The sequence below is a fragment of the Manis pentadactyla genome, chromosome 11 (genome assembly GCF_030020395.1).
Source record: "Manis pentadactyla isolate mManPen7 chromosome 11, mManPen7.hap1, whole genome shotgun sequence".
Taxonomy (NCBI): domain Eukaryota; kingdom Metazoa; phylum Chordata; class Mammalia; order Pholidota; family Manidae; genus Manis; species Manis pentadactyla.
In genome coordinates, this window is record NC_080029.1 from 23,717,976 (window position 1) to 23,743,211 (window position 25,236).

At 38.6% G+C, this 25,236-nt stretch overlaps 1 protein-coding gene across 12 annotated transcripts in view; it reads right to left on the reverse strand.

Annotated features, from left to right (window-relative positions):
- The window catches only part of NRXN3 (neurexin 3), a 1,462,828-nt gene that overhangs the window by 928,159 nt on the left and 509,433 nt on the right, over positions 1 to 25,236 (reverse strand). For 9 of the 12 annotated variants that reach the window (XR_008992434.1, XM_057488261.1, XM_057488260.1 and 6 more), the window contains exons 8-9: positions 11,962 to 12,165; positions 5,983 to 6,009 (exon numbers count right to left, since the gene is read on the reverse strand). Coding sequence is in view for 11 of the 12 variants with exons in the window: in XM_057488261.1 (XP_057344244.1) it covers positions 5,983 to 6,009; positions 11,962 to 12,165 (231 nt within the window). In the remaining variant the exon portion in view is untranslated. The remainder of the gene's footprint in view (positions 1 to 5,982; positions 6,010 to 11,961; positions 12,166 to 25,236) is intronic. The other 3 variants (XM_057488265.1, XM_057488259.1, XM_057488257.1) reach the window with 1 other exon arrangement.

Here is a 25,236-nt window from a genome sequence, read left to right on the forward strand (position 1 = left end):
ACCTCTTTGGAGTGCAATTTGACAATATCTATCTATCAACATTTATAATGCATTCATCTTTTGACCTCAGAATCTATGTTCAGGAATTTATCAAACAGATTCTATACAAGTATGCAAAGACTAATGAACAGAAATATACATTTTCTTATACTTGGTAGTAGTAAAAAGCTGAGAAAAATCTGAGTATGTATAAGTAGGGGGCTGAGTTAATCAAATATGATATATCCATAAAATGCAGTATTATATGACCATTAGAAGGAAAAAAGTAGGCCTTTATATTCTTATATGGAATAATCCCTTAGACATTTTAAGTGAAAAAGGGCAAATATTAACACTGTGCCAAGAAGGACAAGGAAGAAAAAGAGAGAATTTTGTACAACTATCTGTTATATACTCTTGGATTATCTCTGAAAGAACACATAAAAACTGATAATTTTGGTTTCTTCAATGAGAATTTGGTGAGGAGGATTAGAGATAGAGAATTTTTACAAATGTGCTTTTGTTCCCTGAACAATTTTTTAAACTGTAAAAATAAAACCATTCTAAATGAATATTTACAAAAGAGGAGTTTAAGACTAAATTGTTAGGAAGACTCCTAGTATTATACTCAAATCTGGCTATTACTAATAAACTTACATTTGAGATGCTTCATATGTTACAAGAAATATAAAATGTACTAAAGAGAAACAAAATTATGTATTATCTTTTTAAACACAAGTTTTTAGCAGAGTTGAAGTAGGGTGTAATCATTCAGTATGGAAATGGGAAGCCTCAGGCGTGATGTTGGTAGTCTGATAGATAATAGATTATTATACGAAAGACCTTGCTCTGTGATTTTCCATCTCTACTAAAACTCTATGAAGAGAAGACTTTCAGACAAGTGGCTGACAGTGATTGTCCAAATTTTGGAATGGATGCCAAAGAAGGTTCTATTATTTCCTTCTCAGAAGACTTTTCACAGTGAAGAAGTCAGCCTTCCTGGTTGACCTGAGGTAAGTGTTTCTGAGTCAATGATGAGCTAAACAATTCAAAACTGGGATTTCTAGATAAACCAGGCCTAAAAATAAAGCCACATATTCTGGTAGCAAAGAGAGAGAAGACAGAAAAAGAGAAGAAAAACCAAAGTCTCGTGTAATAAACTGCAATTCACAGAGCTATGCCTAAATTAAGCAAAAACCACCTATGTATTGTTGACTTGGCCAAAACACTAGGAACTGAGTCTGCTTAGAAACTAAAGGCAGAGAAGCTAAGGCAAAAGGCAAAAAACAGGTGCTAGGCAAGCAGGTGCAAGAAAAGGAATATTTAGTAAATACTAATAGCCTTTGGAGGTAAAATTTGGATAACATATCCTTGTGATGTTATTTTCACATAGCTCATACATTACCATGCATTTCTGCAGTGAATAAAACACAAGAGACTCTATGGAAAGTAGACAAGATCAGCAAAACTATTCTGTGACACAAATAACTACATTGTGACACTTGAGGTCTATATATTTTTGTATGGAACTCTATTTCTTTTCTCCTCTATGTCTAAGAAGGAGAAACGAACCCTGTTACAGGTAAATTGGCAAGGCTTCAAATTCAAAGTAATTGAGTGTGGAGTGGGGAGGTGGTTCTACATATACATATGCTTAAATAATCAGGCATATGCAGAAACTCACAATTTCCATGTGATGCATACACCCCTTTTTAAAAAGATTGAAGAAATAGCCACACATAGAGAAAGTAGCCTTTGGGAGGAGGAAAAAATTGAAAGAAGGGGGGAAACTGACATTCATTAATATGTGTTCACTCTATTTGTTCACGTTATTCTCATTTGTAATTAGTAAGAGCTCACTATATGCATTCAAGCCATATCACACGGGGCTTGAAAGGGACAGAATGAAGTAGGGGCTAGGGAGTCATGGGGCGGAGTCACAGACAACGTAAGAGACAACAAACCATTTTAAAGACTTTCATTTGAGCAAACACCCAGGAAACCAACAAGAAGTTCATACCTGTTTTCAGAACTGCCAGCCTCATGGAACTGGAACCATAGGAACAAGATGATTTCCTCCAGAAAGTCCCTGGAAATCAGCCCTGTTTTCTTTAGCAGTGTCCTGGAGTTCAATTCGCCACGATGACTGCCAACTCTATTGCTCTTTCGCAACTTGAAAGTAAGTTCTAAACTGGAAATTGCTTTATTACATATTTTTTTAATATTCTTGCCTGATGAACCAAATGCAGGAATGTCCCTGATTCACTAAAGACCTTGATTTGCACACTCTTGAATGTATGTTTGGTGATAGTAGCCAGAAAAGAATTTGTGGTCTATTACTCTTAGAAAAGCAGGGGTAGTAAGATACGGAACGAGTAATCAGTGTATCATAGATATTCTGAGGAAAGACAAAGCGTTGGGAAAGATAAAATAGAAAGGGAAAAAGGCAGAGAAGCTGACTAAAAGAACTGTTTTTGCTTCTTGGAAATCCTTGGCACATACATAGCTGGGCCAGCATCACTGATGGAAGGGCCAGTCAACAAAGCCAAAAGGAAGCAGCTTTTGTCTTGAGACCACTGCCCTCTCTCCTGGCCAGTTGCTTTCTCTTTATGCTGGCAGATCACCCCTCTTTTTCATGATCTTCTCTCCATTAAAAAGAGTTTCACACAAACCCTTCAAAACAGCCATTTCCCCAAACAAACAAACACTTTGTAAGCAGAGAACAGGAAAAAAAGGAGATAATGTCATTCAGTATTTTACCTGACTGACCTTCCAGAAAATAGGCATCCTGGAAAAGTCTGGGAACTTAGGTTAAGACTTGGTTAAAATTTAATTCAGCAGGTCCCTTCAAAGGAAAAAGAAACTCTCTTTTGAAACTTGTTAACTTATACTCCGTATAGGACTTCTACTGGAGACAAGGCTAAGGGATAAGAGGAAAACCCTCTCGCTCTCAAACTCAGGCTGCAAATTAATCTTGTTTCTCTTATTCTCACAGTGAAAAAATGGGTAAGAGGAAGGATCTGCACACCTATTACAGAAACAACCTGAGATTCTGTAACAGGTTGAGCTATAAACTCTGACATCTAGTCCATGAGAAGAGCGATTTAGAAGTTCTAAACACCTGTAACTGTTTTTTCTCCTAATTTAGTTGCATGGTCTCAAACTTTCCCACCCAAGTGCCAATAATAAGGATGGAATTCATTGTTTTTTTCTTAAAGCATAAGATTTATAAAAAGATCCATGCTTATTTGCATTGTTCTGTAAAATATATCACTTTGGGTTCAATTCTAGTTTTTCTTCCAAATCAATAATTAAAATTGATCTCAAGAAAATGTATGCCATTTACTTTGTGACTCCACAATACTCTGGGTACACTGTATATACCTCAGTACTTAATATCTTAAATTAATTTAAAAGACCCATGTTTAGTTTTGTTTTGTTTCTGTTCAACCACTGCTCAACTACTGGGAACTATGTATTCTTTCTCTGATGCTTTCACCAAAATTAACTTCTTTAGTGTGCTAAAGGTTTGTCATGAGAATTCAGAATTGATTTCCAAAATCCAGTCTTGGCTCTATACTTACATATTGAATTAAAACTAGTTATGCTCTTTCTATATTGTGATCAAAGTTGGGAATAAATCTTTGCTGATACATTTCCTCCCAATGCTGCTTTTGGTGACTCTGAATAGAAAATCTTTTATCAGATTGAGAAAACCTGCTGACACCTGTATCCTGGAGAAGTCACTGTCTCCTCAGGAGAAAGAATTCTGGAAATTGTCTTATGATGATTGCCCATGGCTGATCAGATGGAATATATGGAATTAATTGCCAGATAAAGTGTGGTTAGTGCACAAAAAGCAGGTCCTGATATCCTGGTCAAATAAATCCCTCAGTTCTTAGTTCTGAAAACAAATCTCTGAAGCCAAAAGATGCCAGATTCAGCTTTGGATGAGGCTTCCCACCCTCGTGCTCGGCTTCTACATTATTCCCTTCTGGGAACTAACACAAAGGAAAAGAAAGAGCTTTCCATAAATATGCTATAAAAAGTTTTGAGAAGCTAGACACAAATGACTGAATATTAAAATGATTCCATTCATATGACATGTCCAGAAAAAGGCAAATGAACAGAGACAAAAGTAGAGCAGGAGCTGTTTAGGGCTGTCGGTAAGAGCAGGGATTAACTACAAATGGACATGAGGGAAATTTGGGGAGTGATGGAAACTTTCCAAAATGTGATTGTGGTGATGAGAGCACAACTCTATAGATTTAATAAAAGTCACTGAATTGCAGGCTTACAATGGATGAATTTTGTGGTATGGAAATTACACCTCAATAGAGCTGCTTAAAGAGAAAATGCCAGTCTTTAGAGAAAAAGGATGCTTCAATTAGGCTTTTAATGATCTAACTATCATGAGAAATTTCTGGCTAATTAGAAATGTTTAAACACAGCAAAATAGGACATTGCTTAAATTAACTGAAAGTGATGCCAAGACAAGCATAGAGCACTTAGGAAGTGGTTGTTTATATTGATTTTTTTTTTACGGTTCTTTTTTATTGTTAATTTATCTGGAGCATTTGCCCAGAAAAAGTGGATCTGGGCTTTATCAGTTTGTCATCCTGATACTGTCTCTCTCAAGAAAGAAGGCCAAACTAGTTAGCACCTGTAAAATATTTAATATGATGGAATAAGCAAGTAAATGAAATGTACAAATTTGATCATTTCTTCTCTGAGTTTTTTCCCTAACAGAAAGAGCCTCGCAAACTGAGAATTGTGCGTGTTAGATGCTCAACTAATCTAAATCTGTCTTCCTGGGTCCACAAGAAGACTATGCTTCTGAGCTTCCTTGAGTTTAGGATGGCATCACATCTAACAAAATATGGGTAGAAGTGATGTATGTCACTTCCAGGCAAGGCAGTACAACATACCATTCAATTCCCCTCTCTCTTCCCTGTTCATACCGCTGGAAGTCAAGAACTCTAAGGTGGTAGACCCAGTTTGTGGAAGAATCCTAGATGCCTGAATTACTTTTTGAAGACTGCTAACCCGGAGAGCTGTCCAACTGGCACTGGACTGCCTGAACAAGAAATAAACTTCTCTTTTGTTGAGCCATTGAACTGTTGGATTTGTTTGTTACACTTAATTACTCTAATTACCCTAGTTAACTTATCACCTTAACTAATATAATAAGCTATAGGACTCAAAACATATCTGCTGCCTTTCTTCCTTTCATCCTCAGGGCCTATCCTTTCTTTTACGGCCATCCTTCCTCCTTCTCTTCCTATGCCTCTACCTCAAGACTCCCATTAATGTTCATGTTGGGGACAGAGGAAGAAATGGCATAAGTAGTATTCAGCCTGTACTTCGTTCGGACCTTTCTTCAAGAACTAGAATATTTGAATGGGAGAAGGTAAAAAGAACAGACTGCAACTGTTCTTCATAAGAGCCAGCATGTGTCTCAAGTCTTTGGGTAAAATGTTGTATTATCACCAAGAGCAAAGCTTTGCCCACCCTCCTAAAAAAATTTTTTTTAATAAAAAGCCACTACAGTGGTAAATGCCAGGAAAGAAATCTCAGAGTTGGCAGTCACCTTCTGGGTCGTGAACTTTGCTTTGATTTTTCTGAATCTTTCGGTAGTGGAGAAGTGCATTCTGGTTTCTCTGATGCTTTTTGTCCACCCCTGGGGTTATTTACCCAAAACAACAAATTACCATTTCAATTCATTTTCAAGTTGTTTCATTATCCAGGTGCCCTTTTCTCCTTTTCTGCACACAGAGCAAAATGCAAGGGTAGAAGAGAGGACCTGCCCTAAGGCAGAGACCACGTCCCGAGCTACCCTCAGCCCATGACCATCACCCCAGCCCTGCATCTTGTCAACCCCAGCTCCCCCCAACTCCACAGTCAAAAAAAATAAAATAATTCAAAGGAAAAACAGCTCATAAAACAGTAAACAAAATAAAGTCAGTTTTTCGTTTCAAAAATAAAACTTGAGGGAAAACTTACTGGAGTTACAGTTTATCCTGATACAGTCTAGATGGGGAAAAATAAATGAAAGATGAAATTGCATCCTTCAAGGTAACAGCTGCAGACATCCAAAAACAATCAGTCCACCCTTCCGGGGACAGACACACGCAAGAAATGTGGCCATTTTATATATATACAGTATGCACAAGTTTAAGGGTGGGTGTATATGTACAGTATATTGCTTAGTAAAGTTGGATACATATATATACACACACACACACATATATATACACATGTGTATAGAGATATATACTGGTATACATATATATCCACAATAGACACCGAGTATACTGCTTTTTGTTCCCCAAAAACCTATTCTTTCATAGAAAGTATTTCAAACCTGGACTTTGAAAATTAATTTTGTTAAACTTGGGAAATTAATTCAAAAATTTCTCCCCCAAATGCAAGTTGTAGTCTATTTTCCACTATAATTGACTTTCTTAAAATTTATCTTTAAAAGTAGCATCAACATGATTTTTGTGTTAGTAGTCCAAAGATATATGACCAGTTTGACACATTGTACCATTTAAAAAAAAATCTGTCCATGAAGTTTGTCAGTGCAGTATTAAACCTTTCTCTCTTTCTAAAATCAAACTCCCTCCACCCTCTCCTTAGGTTGGGCCCCGAATGCTACAGAAATTATTGAAGGCATATCTGCCATTATGCTTAGAGATAAGGAAAGGGTTAACACCACCTGGTCATTTCCTGTCATAAAATGGCCACTTGCAAACAGCTAACCGCACAAACACCCATCCCAGATTTTAGAGAGGTGGGGTGGGATATAGGGTAAAAGGTGTTGTATGATGTGATCACACCGATTGGCTTCTCTGCTATTATTTCAAAGGCTCCCAGACCAACCCACTCACGAAGCCCATCTCTGTCTTCCTGCCTGAATGCTCAGACTGAATCAAGGGCCGACAGCATTCAAGGAGAAGGCGAGACAGGCACATGGCAAGGAGGCCTCGGACACCTTTGACATGCTACCTATTTTACTCTGTGATTCTGCATCTTGAGGAGAAAAAAAAAAATCTTTGTTTTTATTTTTTTTAATGGGACAGGGAGGAAAGGTTGGATGATTTTCCAGTGCTGGTAACGAGACAAGGTATTCTGTGCCAGAGATCACAGTATCTATCTTTTTATTAATAGGTACTTAGAGTCACAGACATACGGCATAAAGACCTTGAGTCAAGTCAATGGGTGTTAGTAGGGGATTGGGCAGAATGGTTAGAGAAATGTCTCAGGTTAGTTGTTACCAAGCTGCCCGGCTGAACCTAGGTTTGGTTTATAGTGGTGGGAATTCCAGTAAGATTTTGTTCAAAGCCACATATTAAAAGATAGAAGTAAAATGATAAAGAAAAGGAGTAAAGTTACAGAAAAAAAAATACAGTAAGAAACTGGGGTCTTTTCTGCCTAAGGTTGGCCCAGTGTTTTTAGAGGGCTTGTCAAGGATAATGCCACCATCTGAGTTTCCCAAAGTAAACCACTGTAAGTGAGCAAGTGAGAAAGGAACCAGCAGCAAATGACAGGGCAGAAGGACATGAAATCCAGATCAGAGCCACTTAGAACACCCAATCATTCTGAGGAAGGAGGCAGAAAGCTAATTGGTTCCCCAGAACATCTCTTGAGAAAAATCTGGGTTTGGTTTCGTGCGGTTAGGTTTGTCATGTGTCGTCAACCGCAACAGAAAAGTGGGAGCAAACAGCCCTGGAGCAACTGGTACGATCACCAGACAGAGGAGGCCATGCCCCTGGCGGGGACTGGGGAATGGAAGGGCAGGAAGGGAGGAGGAAGTGCGGCTTCAGCTTCTGGCTGCACCTACCATGACCCAAAGCTGGAGAAATGCCCCTTCCCGATGCACTGCAGAGAGAGGGGAAACAGGCGTGTGGGCATGTTTAAGAGAGAGAGAGGAAGTGTGGGCCTGGAGCAGCAAAACCAAGAACTGTAAACAAAAGAGTAGTTTTTTTTGGTCTCTGTGATGCTGAGGATTTTATTCTTAGACAAGGACCTGGTGGGGAGAGGGGCTGTGTTGGGCTCATCCTTCTGGGTTCATCCAAATGGTTCCATGAACTGAACAGTATCTCTGAACCCATGCAAGGCCTTGGAGCTTTCAGGGTGACAGGCAGTTGGTCATGTTCAGTCAAAAAGTGAAGAATGATTGTGTGTTATTTTACCTGAAGAATACACGGTCTGAAGAGAAAAATCTACCCCAGTCCCTTGTTCATAGACTCTGAAAGGGTGGTTTTGGTAGTGAGAATGTGTTTTTAAATGAAAAGTCAATCAGGGGAATTGGCTTGGGAGGGCAATTTCCTTTAGATCTATCTGTAACCGCAGCCAAAACTCTTTTTCTGCCCTAGCCTCGGCATGGTGCTTGAGAGGTGTGTGTGTCTGTACTGTTCATGCTGTTTGATACAGATTTTTGTTTTACTTTAGTAAATGAGGAAAAATCATTATTTTCCATATTGATGAGCTTTGAGTTGAGCATGGAAGAGATGAGTGCTTCTAGGAGTTGTATGTCTTCAGTGATGCATACAGTAAACAGTAGTCAGCAAGTCCATGTTTCCAGAGAGAGAACATCTGGAGAATTCAAATGCAATTAACCAAACTGCAGGACACTCCCAATGAGCCTCCAGCATTAAGGAAGGGTTGCCTGCACTCTGATGAGGAGTTTAAAGGGCCACAGATGAGGCTTATTCCAGCACTGAATGCCTGCTCTGCTGTATGGCTCAGTTCAAACCAGGCACTAAGGAAAGAGCTTCCTTCTGTACATGCTTAAATGGTGACCATTACAAAAGCTGTTAAACGTCATTAAGATGGTCACATCATTGATCCACAGTATTGATCTATGGAGATAACTGGTAACCCATGCCAATCTAGCACTTAGGAGGCACAGGTTCTGGTCCCAGCTCTGCTATCAACTTAATGTTAGCTTTGGAAAGTCATGCATTTCTTTGTTACATCTGTCAAAGTAAGCATAAAAACACTTTCTTGAGATTGAAATAAGACAAGATGTTTTAAATCTTTAATAAACTGTAATGATAAAATATTATTATAATATTTTCATTCTAAAGGATCAAAATATGACTGACCAAAAGCCAACCTCACAACTTTTAAAAATGTGCTGTGTGTTACAGGACATCTCTCATGCCAGCTCTTACATCTGGCTGTCTACAGAAAACAAAGCCCTGGGAAAAGTCTACCTTCCTAGACACTTAGGAGACACGTTATGCCATGGCAATATATACTAGGCTTTAATATCATGAGTCTGTCCATGTGACCAATTTGAAGTAAACTGTAATATAATTTGTGCAGGTGCTGAAATAGAGTGAGGAACAAAATGATCATTTGAGATTTGTTCTTGAGGAATGAATGTGAATGAAAACTTTGTTTGGAGATATTTCCTTCTATAACCAAGAAAAGTGAAACACAAACTCATGATAAGGAGAAGGAAAGTGTTTATTTATATATTTTTGGGGAAGGGACGAAAGGAGAACCTTCAAACAAAGCATAAATATGAAGAGGTATGTATATACATGTACAAGGAATTTAAGTTCAGTTTCCACGTTAGGTTTGAGAGAAGGTTAAATAAATTCAAACCGTAAAGTGTGTGAACCATACCTTCCAGGGAAAAGCCACCATTGCTTCTGGGGAAGCCCCATGCTCTTTCTCAGGAGAGGCTAACTCTCTTGCCTAAGCTTCAGAGGAGCTAGGCAGATCGCGTGTCAAAGGAAGCCAAGAGGCAAACTCAGAGTCTTTTTGAAAAGCACTACTTTCAGGTTTTGGCCGAAGTTATAGAAATGTAACGCTTCTAGGAATTCACAGGCAATCTATGACTAAAGTATGTGTGTGTGTATGTGTGAATGTGTGCTTAAGAGAGAGAGAAAAAGAATCTGTCCATCTCTTTCCTCATCTCCTTTTATCTTCCCCACCCTGTTATTCCAAGATGTGAGACCTGTAACAGCTGGCTTTCTAATCTTTATAAAATGTCATCTAAAAAAGGAGAAAAAAATTCTGTTTAAAGACTGTGCATTTCCCCAAGGACCCTCTGGGTCTGAATCATCCATATACGTATCTATAGCTCTCTCCTACTTCGAAATAGATGCAGAGCTAAAAATTGTCTTCATCTTCTTTTTCTGTGAGCTAGTTAGGAGGCTGTGTTTTTTATTTATTTTTTTTATTTTTTTCTGTTTTTCAGGAAAGTAGACAATTAGCTCCTGGTTGTGGCTTTAGGTAAGATACTCTTTTGTTGGTTCACTGAAGGCAAGGAGGATGGTGTAGGGAAGGGAAGGTGAGAGGGACAGGGGTATGCCAGCCTCTGCAGGCTGCTCAGTACACTCTGTTCTCAAGGCTGTTTGCTATGCGGGCCGCAGGCTTTGGGCCTTTGAAGGGTTGAATACCATCTTTTGATTTAACATGGCTGATGGTGGGGAGGACAGGAAACTCAAGTACACAAACAGAGATCCAGCAAAAGAGAAAAAAAAACCCAAAATAATCAAACACACACATACACAAACAAAAGAAAAACCAAGAGACACAATGACAACAGAAATCAAATGAGATTGGACACGAAAAAGGGCATAGCATTGGAAAAGCTGCAAATTGGAAGAAAGAAAAAAGACGTAACTAGAGCCACTGCTCAAAACAGTCCCTGACGTCCTAGAAATGGTTAGGATTGTAATGCAGGCATCTTCCCAGTGTGGCTGGCTGACCTGACAGCGGGTAAGACTGGTATGAATTCCAAACCCCACTCTGCCACCAGGCCACCTACTGCTTTATATGGTCTTACACCTGGCACATCTGTTCATCAGCTCTTCTCCATGCCTCTGACAAGCCATTCCACTAAACTCTTTATAAAGGAGCTCTGCATCCAAACATATTCTAGGTACCCAAACAAATCCATAGACTTAGAAAGTATGGACTCAGTTATATCACTAATCCTGTCAATACAGGGCACTGTCTTTCTATTAAGTAGAAAGAGCAGAAATAGTGGCTCTTTTTTTTTTCCTTCCTAAAACCAAGAGGTTCCATTCTCCATAGGTGACCAAGTAAAATCCAGTCAAGGTCAGCAGCAAGAGAGAATGTGAGGCCACAAAGAGGGGAATTTCCAAGGTATCTGATATAGGTAATTACAGTAGAAGGACAGATCCTCTCTCAACAAAGCTAAAAATTTGAAATTGGCTTAAGTTTTGAATACCAAAGAAAATTTGCTATGCAGTATATGAGGAAAAAAGAGTAATTGGTGAGTAACAGTGTGACGTGACAATCTTTACAAAAGGGGCTGCTAAAGGATGGGAAGAATGTCAGGAAGGAAGAAGGGGATACATATCAGGAGGCACATTCCGCTTCCACATGTCAGACACTCTACACCTATGGATTACTTCTCCGGTGGGATAACAGAAACAGTCTGACTTGTCCTCCCCTCTAAGAGAAAGTATAAGGAGATACCAGTGCCATTAAGGCCACCAGAATTCCCCCTCTGAATAGTCAATGTGGAGACAGAATCAATGCAATTCTCCTCCTTCTGGCAAAGCTTAATTCTCTCCAATCCCAACCCACATTTTGCCTCCATTTGCTGCCCTATTCCTGCCCTGAGCTTTGACTGTTTTGAGTGGTGACCAAGGATTTGAACTTAATGGCAATGTGATTGATCAAAAGATGGACCAAAGTAGCGTGTTTTACACAAAGCTAAACGGTTCCAAAAAACCAAGAAAGGAAACTTAGGAAACAAATAATCTAGAAAAGAAACCACCACTGTCAGAAACCAGAACTTGACAACAAAACCTCATGCAGAAACAAGGAGAAGGTGTTCGTTGCTGTTGGGTTTTATCCTTGGTCTATTAAACAAGAGGTGAGCAGCTAACTTTCAAGAAACAAACAAAGAATTCAATCAAACCAATGAAAATCAGAAAAGAAAGGGAAGACAAGCCCAAACAGAAAGGCAGAGGGTTCTTCATACGATACCTAAGTTAACCATGAGCTTGACACGCCCCCCATCCAGCTCCAGGCGCAGGGTGTCGGCAGAATCCCTGGAGGTCGTGGCGACCAGCAGCCCATAAGCTCGCTGGGACATGAAGCGGAAGGACACGTCCTCTGCCTCGGTGTGCATGACCATAGGCATGATAACCTTCATGTACATGCTGCCATCATAGCTCAAGATGGACGCTTCTGCAAAGAAAAGTGGGGGAACCGTTAGAACGAGGATATCAGAGTTTCCCTGTGCTTCCAGGGTGACTAGAGTGGAGTGGAGAGGACACCCAATTTGTAGGCAGGTGATGTGTTTGACAGACCTTCACTGCTGCCATTTCTAAGCTATGTGACCTTGGACAGACCACTTAAACTGTGAGGTTCTATTTCCTTATTTGCAAAAGGCATATGATAGCATTGGTTCCCTGGCCTACTGTGCTTGCAGACTTCTCAAGGCTGCCAAATGAAATAATGGATATGAAAGCATTCTGCAGAAACAAAAATAGTAATAATTGTAATTCTGTATGCTGTGGACAAAAGGAAAACAGAGTAAATAAAACATAGACTCCTATAAGTATTTCATGGAGAATAGGAGGAAAAGAGCAGTTTATAGCCATCAAAATAACCAGATGTTTGCCAGCGAGCTTCCAGGAGGAAAGAACAGCAGCACAGCCTGGTCCCATAACCTCCCTAGTGGCCAGATACTGTGTTTGCTTAACCCATTCAAAGACATGATACAGCTAGAGCTAGAACACAATAACAGAAAGCTAATGACACCCTGAGTTCCAGTTATTTTGCTTTCATTCAAATAGTACCTCAATAAGGAAGAAACTCACTTTTATTTGATACCTTCTCCAGTCCAAGCACTTTGGTTAGGAGCCCCACCATCACTTGCGCCAGTATGTTATCTCAGTTAATGATACAACATAGGTCTACTATTCCCACTTTCAAACAGAAAACTGAGGCCATCAGACGAGGATGTTACCATCTCAGAGTCACATAGTCTGAATTTTAACACAGTATATTCATTACAAAGTCCGGGGACTCTTCTACAATACCATGCTACTCAAAATGTGAATTTATTTAATCATTGATTAAGCAAATATTTTTAAAGAACACAGGAAGAAAATATCACTCACATTCCTATGAAGCCAACACATCACTGGGTTCAGTATCTGACACTGATTAAATTGATGACACTCATTAAATATTTGCTGTTGCCAAACAGTTGCTACCACCCTACATGGATCATGGATGGTTCAAAGGTGAAACAGGCAGGGTTCCTGTTCTGCAGGGAGGCATGGCATGCACAAATAACTGTACTAGATTATCAAAATGGTTAAATAACAAAGGAGATAAATCAGTAAAGTGAGTGGCTTTCAGGAGAAAGAGGCTGTGGCATGCAAGGGAGCAGAATAGATGGCTAGACTCTGTGATCGTCTTGGTAGATGGGTGCAGTCTGTAATGAAAGAAGTGATGGCATCAGATTTAACAGGTAGATAAAATAGCACCTCTATACACATAAAGAAAAAAAGTGGAATGCTCAGATAAATTGAATAGCAAACTATTCAGTGTAACAGAAGCATCAAGCATATTTTAAGAAGTAGTTATATAAAAGCTGTTTGAGATTGGAATAAAATTAAGGGACTTTGGTAGATACCAGGAAGTAAATGAATGGTTTTAGACTACAAGGTACTACCTGTATACCAGGCCCTCTTCTAGGTGCTGAGGACCTAATAGCGAACAAAAGAGACAAACATCTTTTACCCTCTTTTCACCTTCTACCATACACACACACACCCATATATACACTTCTTTTTTAGAGATATTAGGGTTCTCAGTGAGCCATGGAATGGTTATTTTGATGTAAATTCAAATACATTCTAAAATTAATGTTCACTTTTATGCCTTTGTGTATGCATGTGCCAGAACACAGGTAAAAATGAATGTATTTTTAAGTCAACATTGGTAGAATCAGAGAAGAAATATCAGGTAAGTTATATATAAAAGGAGTTGTAATGGGGAGAGGCCAAGCAGACGACATGGAAGGTACTTAAAATAGTCTGTCATCTTGTACCTCCATCCTATTTACACAACACACAAAAAGTCCATGCAAAGCAATATAAATACACCTGCTCATTCCTGGGAAGCAAGCACAACTCAGGTAATACCAATGACATGCTAATAGCAGTGCATTACAATTTGCAATCTCTGAGAGGATCATACATAAAGGTGTGACAGTTGTAGACATCATCATAATAAAAGACATATTATGAAGATCTCTTCTTAGATGGGAAACATAATCTAAATTTAACACATACTCCATATATGGAAGAAATTATTTTATACCCTGGAAGAGCAGAATCAAAAGAAGATCAATAATGTTATCTAAAATGTATTGAGCACTATTTGCATGGTGCTTTCTAGGACTTTAAATGCATTAAGAAGACATTTAATCCTTACAAGAACAAAATGAGGATGAGAATATTATTATATTTTATAGATACCAGGTCACACAGCTAACTAATGGCAGAGCTGGAAGTTGAACACAGGCAGTCTGATTCTCACAGCTGTATACTTAACCATTCTGCCAAATTGTCACAGAGCTATGCCAGGAGCACACTCATGTTTCTAAGAACCCAAAGCACATCTATAATGTTTCATAATAGAGTGTAGTGTTCTTGTGTGTATGTTCAAGCATGTGTACATATACATACATGCTGTTATTTAAAGTTCTATGTTATTTATGAACATATAGTTATATAAACATAGATAACACACACATTTCTAATAGTTACAAACTAATAAGCACAATGCTCTGTGTAATTATGAACACCATTAATCATCACTATGTACCTTCTACTATACACAACTATATACATATATACACTCCTTTTTTAGAGATATTAGGGTTCTCAGTGAGCCACGAAATGGTTATTTTGATGTATTCAACTTAAATACATTCTAAAAGTAATGTTCAGGAGAGGGGCGGAAGATGGCGGCGTGAGTAGAGCAGCGGAAATCTCCTCCCAAAACAACATATATCTATGAAAATATAACAAAGACAACCCTTCCTAGAATAAAGACCAGAGGACACAGGACAATATCCAGACCACATCCGCACCTGAGAGAACCCAGCGCCTCGCGAAGGGGGTAAGATACAAGCCCCAGCCCGGCGGGAGCCGAGCGCCCCTCCCCCCAGCTCCCGGCGGGAGAAGAGCAGGCAGAGCGGGAGGGAGACGGAGCCCAGGACTGCCGAACACCCAGCCCCCGCCATCCGGGCCAGAGTGCAGGGCGCTCGATACTAGGAAAACAGGGCAGCAAGAACAGTGAGCAGGCACTGGAGGCTGGGTGCCACAGGACATAAGAAAAGCATGCGAACATTTTTTTTTTTTTTTTTTTTGCTTTTTTGCTGTTTTGTTTTGGCGAGCGCTTTTTGGAAGTCTTAAAGGGACAGGGACCCCAATACTAGGGAAACAGGGCAGAAAGACCGGTGAGCAGAGGCCTGAGGCTGGCACCAGAGAATAAAGAAAAACGAGTGACCACCTTTTTTTTTAAATAAAAAAAATTTTTTTTTTTTTTTTAATTTAAAAATTTTTTCTTTTTTTTTTTGGTGGTCGTTGTTTTGTTTTGGCGGGTGCTTTTTGGAAGTCTTAAAGGGGCAGGGCGGGTCACTTAATCCAGAGGTAGGGAATCCGGGATCTCTGGGCAACCTAACCCCTGGGCTGCAGGGAGCAGGGAGGCCCCTTACGGAGATAAATAGCCTCCCAGCAGCTCCTGCTCCAACGCGACTCCACCATTTTGGAGTAGCTGCCCGAGCCAGGCCACGCCCACAGCAACAGCGGAGATTAACTCCATAGCAGCCGGGCAGGAAGCAGAAACCCTGTCTGCGCGCAGCTGCGCAGCACAAGCCACTAGAGGCCGCTGTTCTCCCAGGAGAGGAGGGCCACAAACCAACAAGAAGGGAAGTCCTTCCAGCCGTCACTCGTCCCAGTTCTGCAGACTATTCCTATCACCATGAAAAGGCAAAGCTACAGGCAGACAAAGATCACAGAGACAACACCAGAGAAGGAGACAGACCTAACCAGTCTTCCTGACAAAGAATTCAAAATAAGAATCATAAATATGCTGACAGAGATAAAGAGAAATATGCAAGAGAAATGGGATGAAGTCCGGAAGGAGATCACAGATGCCAGAAAGGAAATCGCAGAAATGAAACAAACTCTGGAAGGGTTTATAAGCAGAATGGATAGAATGCAAGAGGCCATTGATGGAATTGAAATCAGAGAACAGGAACGCATAGAAGCTGACATAGAGAGAGACAAAAGGATCTCCAGGAATGAAACAATATTAAGAGAACTGTGTGACCAATCCAAAAGGAACAATATCTGTATTATAGGGGTCCCAGAAGAAGAAGAGAGAGGCAAAGAGAAGGAAAGTATCTTAGAAGAAATAATTGCCGAAAACTTCCCCACACTGGGGGAGGAAATAATCGAACAGACCACGGAAATACACAGAACCCCCAACAGAAAGGATCCAAGAAGGACAACACCAAGACACATAATAATTAAAATGGTAAAGATCAAGGACAAGGAAAGAGTGTTAAAGGCAGCTAGAGAGAAAAAGGTCACCTATAAAGGGAAACCCATCAGGCTAACATCAGATTTCTCAACAGAAACCCTACAGACCAGAAGAGAATGGCATGAGATATTTAATACAATGAAACAGAAGGGCCTTGAACCAAGGATACTGTATCCAGCACGACTATCATTCAAATATGACGGTGGGATTAAACAATTCCCAGACAAACAAAAGCTGAGGGAATTTGCTTTCCACAAACCACCTCTACAGAACATCTTACAGGGACTGCTCTAGATGGGAGCACTCCTAGAAAGAGCAGAGCACAGAACACCCAACATATGAAGAATCGAGGAGGAGGAACAAGAAGGGAGACAAGAAAAAAATCTCCAGACAGTGTATATAACAGCTCAATAAGCGAGCTAAGTTAGGCAGTAAGATACTAAAGAGGCTAACCTTGAACCTTTGGTAACCACGAATTTAAAGCCTGAAATGGCAATAAGTACATATCTTTCAATAGTCACCCTAAATGTTAATGAGTTGAATGCACCAATCAAAATACACAGAGTAACAGAATGGATAAAAAAGCAAGACCCATCTATATGCTGCTTACAAGAAACTAACCTCAAACCCAAAGACATGTACAGACTAAAAGTCATGGGATGGAAAAATATATTTCAAGCAAACAACAGTGAGAAGAAAGCAGGGGTTGCAGTACTAATATCAGACAAAATAGACTTCAAAACAAAGAAAGTAACAAGAGATAAAGAAGGACACTACATAATGATAAAGGGCTCAGTCAAACAAGAGGATATAACCATTCTAAATATATATGCACCCAACACAGGAGCACCAGCATATGTGAAACAAATACTAACAGAACTAAAGGCGGATATAGACTGCAATGCATTCATTCTAGGAGACTTCAACACACCACTCACCCCAAAGGATAGATCCACTGGGCAGAAAATAAGTAAGGACACGGAAGCACTGAACAACACAGTACAGCAGATGGACCTAATAGACATCTATAGAACTCTACATCCAAAAGCAACAGGATACACATTCTTCTCAAGTGCACATGGAACATTCTCCAGAATAGACCACATACTAGGCCACAAAAAGAGCCTCAGAAAATTCCAAAGATTGAAATCCTACCAACCAACTTTTCAGACCACAAAGGCATAAAACTAGAAATAAACTGTACAAAGAAAGCAAAGAGGCTCACAAACACATGGAGGCTTAACAACATGCTCCTAAATAATCAATGGATCAATGACCAAATCAAAATGGAGATCCAGCAATATATGGAAACAAATGACAACAACAACACTAAGCCCCAACTTCCGTGGGACACAGCAAAAGCAGTCTTAAGAGGAAAGTATATAGCAATCCAAGCATATTTAAAAAAGGAAGAGCAATCCCAAATGAATGGTCTAATGTCACAATTATCGAAATTGGAAAAAGAAGAACAGATGAGGCCTAAGGTCAGCAGAAGGAGGGACATCATAAAGATCAGAGAAGAAATAAATAAAATTGAGAAGAATAAAACAATAGCAAAAATCAATGAAACCAAGAGCTGGTTCTTCGAGAAAATAAACAAAATAGATAAGCCTCTAGCCAGACTTATTAAGAAGAAAAGATTGTCAACACAAATCAACAGTATCAGAAATGAGAAAGGAAAAATCACGATGGACCCCACAGAAATACAAAAAATTATTAGAGAATACTATGAAAACCTATATGCTAACAAGCTGGGAAACCTAGGAGAAATGGACAACTTCCTAGAAAAATACAACCTTCCAAGATTGACCCAGGAAGAAACAGAAAACCTAAACAGACCAATTACCAGCAACAAAATTGAAGCGGTAATCAAAAAACTACCAAAGAACAAAACCCCCGGGCCAGATGGATTTACCTCGGAATTTTATCAGACATACAGGGAAGACATAATACCCATTCTCCTTAAAGTTTTCCAAAAAATAGAGGAGGAGGGGATACTCCCAAACTCATTCTATGAAGCTAACATCACCCTAATACCAAAACCAGGCAAAGACCCCACCAAAAAAGAAAACTACTGACCAATATCCCTGATGAACGTAGATGCAAAAATACTCAACAAAATATTAGCAAACCGAATTCAAAAATACATCAAAAGGATCATACACCATGACCAAGTGGGATTCATCCCAGGGATGCAAGGGTGGTACAACATTCGAAAGTCCATCAACATCATCCACCACATCAACAAAAAGAAAGACAAAAACCACATGATCATCTCCATAGATGCTGAAAAAGCATTTGACAAAGTTCAACATCCATTCATGTTAAAAACCCTCAGCAAAATGGGAATAGAGGGCAAGTACCTCAACATAATAAAGGCCATCTATGATAAACCGACAGCCAACATTATATTGAACAGCGAGAAGCTGAATGCATTTCCTCTGAGATCGGGAACTAGACAGGGATGCCCACTCTCTCCACTGTTATTTAACATAGTACTGGAGGTCCTAGCCACGACAATCAGACAAAATAAAGAAATACAAGGAATCCAGATTGGTAAAGAAGAAGTTAAACTGTCACTATTTGCAGATGACATGATACTGTACATAAAAAACCCTAAAGACTCCACCCCAAAACTACTAGAACTGATATCGGAATACAGCAAAGTTGCAGGATACAAAATCAACACACAGAAATCTGTGGCTTTCCTATATACTAACAAAGAACCAACAGAAATAGAAATCAGGAAAACAACTCCATTCACAATTGCATCAAAAAAGATAAAATACCTAGGAATAAACCTAACCAAAGAAGTGAAAGACTTATACTCTGAAAACTACAATCACTCTTAAGAGAAATTAAAGGGGACACTAACAGATGGAAACTCATCCCATGCTCGTGGCTAGGAAGAATTAATATCATCAAAATGGCCATCCTGCCCAAAGCAATATACAGATTTGATGCAATCCCTATCAAATTACCAGCAACATTCTTCAATGAACTGGAACAAACAATTCAAAAATTCATATGGAAACACCAAAGACCCCGAATAGCCAAAGCAATCCTGAGAAAGAAGAATAAAGTAGGGGGGATCTCACTCCCCAACTTCAAGCTCTACTATAAAGCCATAGTAATCAAGACAATTTGGTACTGGCACAAGAGCAGAGCCACAGACCAATGGAACAGACTAGACAATCCAGACATTAACCCAGACATATATGGTCAATTAATATTTGATAAAGGAGCCATGGACATACAATGGCGAAATGACAGTCTCTTCAACAGGTGGTGCTGGCAAAACTGGACAGCTACATGTACGAGAATGAAACTGGACCATTGTCTAACCCCATATACAAAAGTAAACTCAAAATGGATCAAAGACCTGAATGTAAGCCATGAAACCATTAAACTCTTGGAAGAAAACATAGGCAAAAACCTCTTAGACATAAACATGAGTGACCTCTTCTTGAACATATCTCCCTGGGCAAGGAAAACAACAGCAAAAATGAGTAAGTGGGACTATATTAAGCTGAAAAGCTTCTGTACAGCAAAAGACACCATCAATAGAACAAAAAGGATCCCTACAGTATGGGAGAATATATTTGAAAATGACACATCCGATAAAGGCTTGACGTCCAGAATATATAAAGAGCTCACACGCCTCAACAAACAAAAAACAAATAACCCAATTAAAAAATGGGCAGAGGAACTGAACAGATGGTTTTCCAAAAAAGAAATACAGATGGCCAACAGACACATGAAAAGATGCTCCACATTGCTAATTATCAGAGAAATGCAAATTAAAACTACAATGACGTATCACCTCACACCACTAAGGATGGCTGCCATCCAAAAGACAAACAACAACAAATGTTGGTGAGGCTGTGGAGAAAGGGGAACCCTCCTACACTGCTGGTGGGAATGTAAGTTAGTTCAACCATTGTGGAAAGCAGTATGGAGGTACATCAAAATGCTCAAAACAGACTTACCATTTGACCCAGGAATTGCACTCCTAGGAATTTACCCTAAGAATGCAGCAATCAAGTATGAGAAAGATCAGAGCACCCCTATGTTTATCGCAGCACTATTTACAACAGCCAAGAATTGGAAGCAACCTAAATGTCCATCGGTAGATGAATGGATAAAGAAGATGTGGTACATATACACAATGGAATACTACTCAGCCATAAGAAAAGGGCAAATCCTACCATTTGCAGCAACATGGATGGAGCTGGAGGGTATTATGCTCAGTGACACAAGCCAAGCAGAGAAAGAGAAATACCAAATGATTTCACTCATCTGTGGAATATAAGAACAAAGGAAAAACTGAAGGAACAAAACAGAACCAGAATCACAGAACTCAAGAATGGACTAACAGGTACCAAAGGGAAAGGAACTGGGGAGGATGGGTGGGTAGGGAGGGATAAGGGGGGGGGGAGAAGTAGGGGGATATTAAGATTAACATGCAAGGGGGGGTAGGAGAAAAGGGAGGGCTGTACAACACAGAGAAGGCAAGTAGTGATTCTACAACATTTTGCTATGCTGATGGACAGTGACTGTAAAGGGGTTTATAGGGGAGACCTGGTATAGGGGAGAGCCTAGTAAACATAATATTCGGCATGTAAGTGTAGATTAGTGATACCAAAAACAAAACAAAACAAAAAAAATGGGCAGTTCCTGTGTGGTAACCTCCAATGAGTTCTACACAAAGGTATAAAGGGCATATAAAAGTATAGGCAAAGGATCTGTTTGTGTTTATGCAGAGGATCAAAGCCTAATTGGGCTACCCTGAAAATGAACTAAGATACGATATGAAAAAGAACTTCCAACATCAGCACTCTCTGGAAGTCTCATGCCAGAAGATGATCATCAAAAAACCCCAACAAAGATCCACGCACTGCTACAGCTGTAGATGCACTCATCCCACCAGCTCCTGGACTTGCCATGGGAATGAAGGAGATATCTAAGCTGGCCTGTGCATACAGTAAAACAACAAATTTGACTGGATCTATACTGTTGGAACTCAACCAAGAATTAGGAGAAGTGCAAATTGTAGCACTCCAAAATCTTACAACTACAGACTATTTACTGTTAAAAGAACATAAGGGATGTGAACATTCCCCAGGAATGGGTTGTTTTAATTTGTCTGATTTCTCTCAGACTGTTCAAGTTCAGTTGGACAATATCCACCATATCATAGATAAGTTTTCACAAATGCCTAAGGTGCCTAACTGGTTTTCTTGGTTTCACTGGAGATGGCTGGTAATTACAGATATGCTTTGGTTATGTAACTATACTCCTATTAGGTTAATGTGTGTGCGCAATTTAAGTAGTAGCTTAAAATCTATACATGCTGAAGTTACTCCACAAGAAGATATGTCAAAGAAATAATCAATCTTCCCATGTTTTCTTCTGCCTGCTACTTCTATAGCTTTTCTTCTTCCTTCCTAATTACAACCCTTAAATAGAATTCGTGCCTCATATCAAATTTACCGAGTATCATAATTCTTCCAAGTGGTAAAGATACCTCAAGACAAATGCTGGGCATAGAAGCCACAGGGCATAAATATGCAAAGAAATAAAAAGCTAACCATTTCAAACAATAAGGCTTCTCTCTCACTTACCAACTTTATATTTCCCTGTGTGGCCCCGGAAGATGACTGGTTAGCCAGAGACGGGTAAGATTCCTCAAGGGAGGAACAACCTAAGATAGGCACAGTCGCAGGGGGTCATCAGGTGAGAAATTGGGGATCAACAGAGGTGAGGCTTAGAACCTCACCCCCCCTGTTCTGAGAGAAATCTTCTGCATACGTGGATGTTTTATTGCCCTTGTCTAGCTTGGATTAACACATAGTCCACAGGCACACACCTGATCATCTACATTTGCTCTCTTACAACACTAAACTATGTTTTCTACCTTTATCTTGTATCTACCTACCACTTCAGCATTTTATTAAAAATAATAATAATAAAGAGAAATGTGGTATCCATATATAAATCAAGTATAAAAATCAAGTGAGTATTCATATTTGAACTGACTGTTTATAGTTCATAATGCATGAGCAAAACCGAAAGTTTCTGTGATGACTGCCCTTGTACTGTTCACTATGTAACTTATTCATTATGTAAGAATTTGTTCTCCATGTAAGAACTTGTTTGTTATGCCTCAGAAGATTGGAGACTGACGAAAATTAGGCTTGCGGTGGATTAATGATTGTGCATTGAGCATTGACTCCCCTATACAGAATTTTATTGTCGTTAACAACCATTTGATCAATAAATATGAGAGATGCCCTCACAAAAAAAAAAAAAAAAAAAAGGACAGACTTCCAATGGTAAAATAAATAAGTAACCGGGATGTAATGTATAGCATAAGGAATATAGTCAAGATATTGTAACAGCTTGGTAGGGTGATAGCTGGAACCTAGAATTATGTATATAAATGTTTTATCACTGTGTTGTACACTTGAAACTAATGTAATGTAATACTGTGCGTCAATTACCCTTCAATAAAAAATAATTATCTAAAAAAAAATAAAATAAAAGTAATGTTCACTTTTATGCCTTTGGGTATGTATGTGACAGAATACAGGTAAAAATGAATGAATCTTTAGGTCAACATTGGTAGAATCAGAGAAGAAATAAGAGGTAAGTAGTGAAACAGCTAATGGTTCAAAGTAAAGCATGTATCTCAATATGTACCTTTGTGTGCATCTCTGTATGTTCTATAATCAACTTCATATTTTTAAGGAGCATGTGATGAAGCAGAAAATTTAATATAGGAATCAACTGAAACAAAATCCATTCCAGAAACAGATTATTTTGCTTAAAAGATTTCAAACACAAGGAATGCCATGAACAGAATACTAATTTGAGGGGGAAAAAATGAGTCTAACTAAGGAAAGTTATTCAATCTGAAATCAATTGGATTACTGAGTATTGACAGACCACATAATGGGATGCCCACACAATGGTACTTACATAGTTCCGTTATTTTGTTGTTCTTATCTTCCTTTACACCCTACTTTAGTCTTAAGTGAGTATTTCCTAGGATACTGTTTTCATTCTTTTAATGGTTCTTAACTATATATGATTTTTAGTTACTTTCTTAGTGGTTCCTCTAAGGCTTACAATACACATCTTAATTTATTAGAATTTACTTCATATTTATACTAACTCAATTCAAGTAGGTCACAGAAGCTTTACTGTTATCATAGCTCCCCTCTCCCCTTATTTCATTATTATTGTTTTTCATATTATGCCTATATATGTTACAAAGCTCAATAATACATTGTCATAAAGGTTGCTTTATAACAACTTACACCTTTTTAAGAAGTGAAGAGAAGAGAGCTCAAATACATTTATAATTTTTTAAGTAAGCTTATTATTTACCATCTCTGTCTCTTTGTTCTTCTTGCAGCTTCAAGTTACCATCTGGTGTCATTTTCCTTTCTCCAATATAGCTCCATTCATTTGTGTTTTATTGTCAAATATATTGTAATTCTATATGTTCTAAAGCCCAGCAATACAATTTTATAGATATTGTTTTATACAATTGCTTCTTAAATCAGTTAAGAAAGAAAAAGAAATGTGTAATTATACTTTCTTTTATTATGCCCTATATAATTACCTTTTCTGGAGGGAGTACTTCATTTTTTTCATGTAGACTCAAATTGCTGTTTTCAAATCACATCCTTTCAGCTTGAAGAACTTCCTTTAGTAGTTTCTCTCATGCAGGTGTACTAGCAATGAATTCACTGTTTTTGTTTATCTGGGAAGGTATTTATTTTTTTTATTTCACCTTCAATTTTGAAAGACAGTTTTCTTGGGTAGAGGATTCTTGGCTGACACACTTCTTTCAGCTCTTTGAATGTTGTCTCACTGCCTTTGGCCTCCATTGTTTGGTGTGTAGACTGGTGTTTTTCATCAAATTTGGGAAATTTTCAGTCATTAATTCTTCGTAAATTTTTTCTGTCCCTTTCTCTCTCACCTTCCATTACTCTCATCATACATACGCCAGTATACTTAATGATGACCCACATGTTCTGGCTCTCTGTTCACTTCTTCATTCATTTTTTGTTCTTTTCAGATTGTGTATCTCTATTGCTCTGTCTTCAAGTTTTCTGATTCTTTCTTCTGCCAACTCATATCTATTAAGTTCCTTTAGTGAAGGTTAGATCATTGTACTTTTTAACTCCAAAATTTCTATTTATTTTAATATGTTATATTTATTTATATTAATATATATGTTTATATATGCATTATGCTGTATATTATACATATACATATAAAATCTGAAAATGGAAATTTTGGAGTTGAAATGTTGAAATAAAAGTACATAAATAGAAATATAAAATTTAAATTTATTTATACATATAATTTTTATCTCTTTATGAATATTACCTATTTGGTGAATCATTATTATTTCCTTTAATTATTTAAGTATAGTTTCCTTAATTCTTTTATATTTATAATAATTTCTGTGTAATTGTTTGCTAAGTCTATCATCTGGGCTTCCTCAAAGGCAGTTTCTTTTGCCTCTTATTTATTCCTGCATTTGGGTCACATTTTCCTGTTTCTTTGCATGTTTCTCATTTTTTTGTTGAAAACTGGATATTTCAGATAATAGATTTTAGCGAGTCTGGGTACTGTACCCCCTACCCTGCTACCACAAGGGCTAGTTCTTGCTGC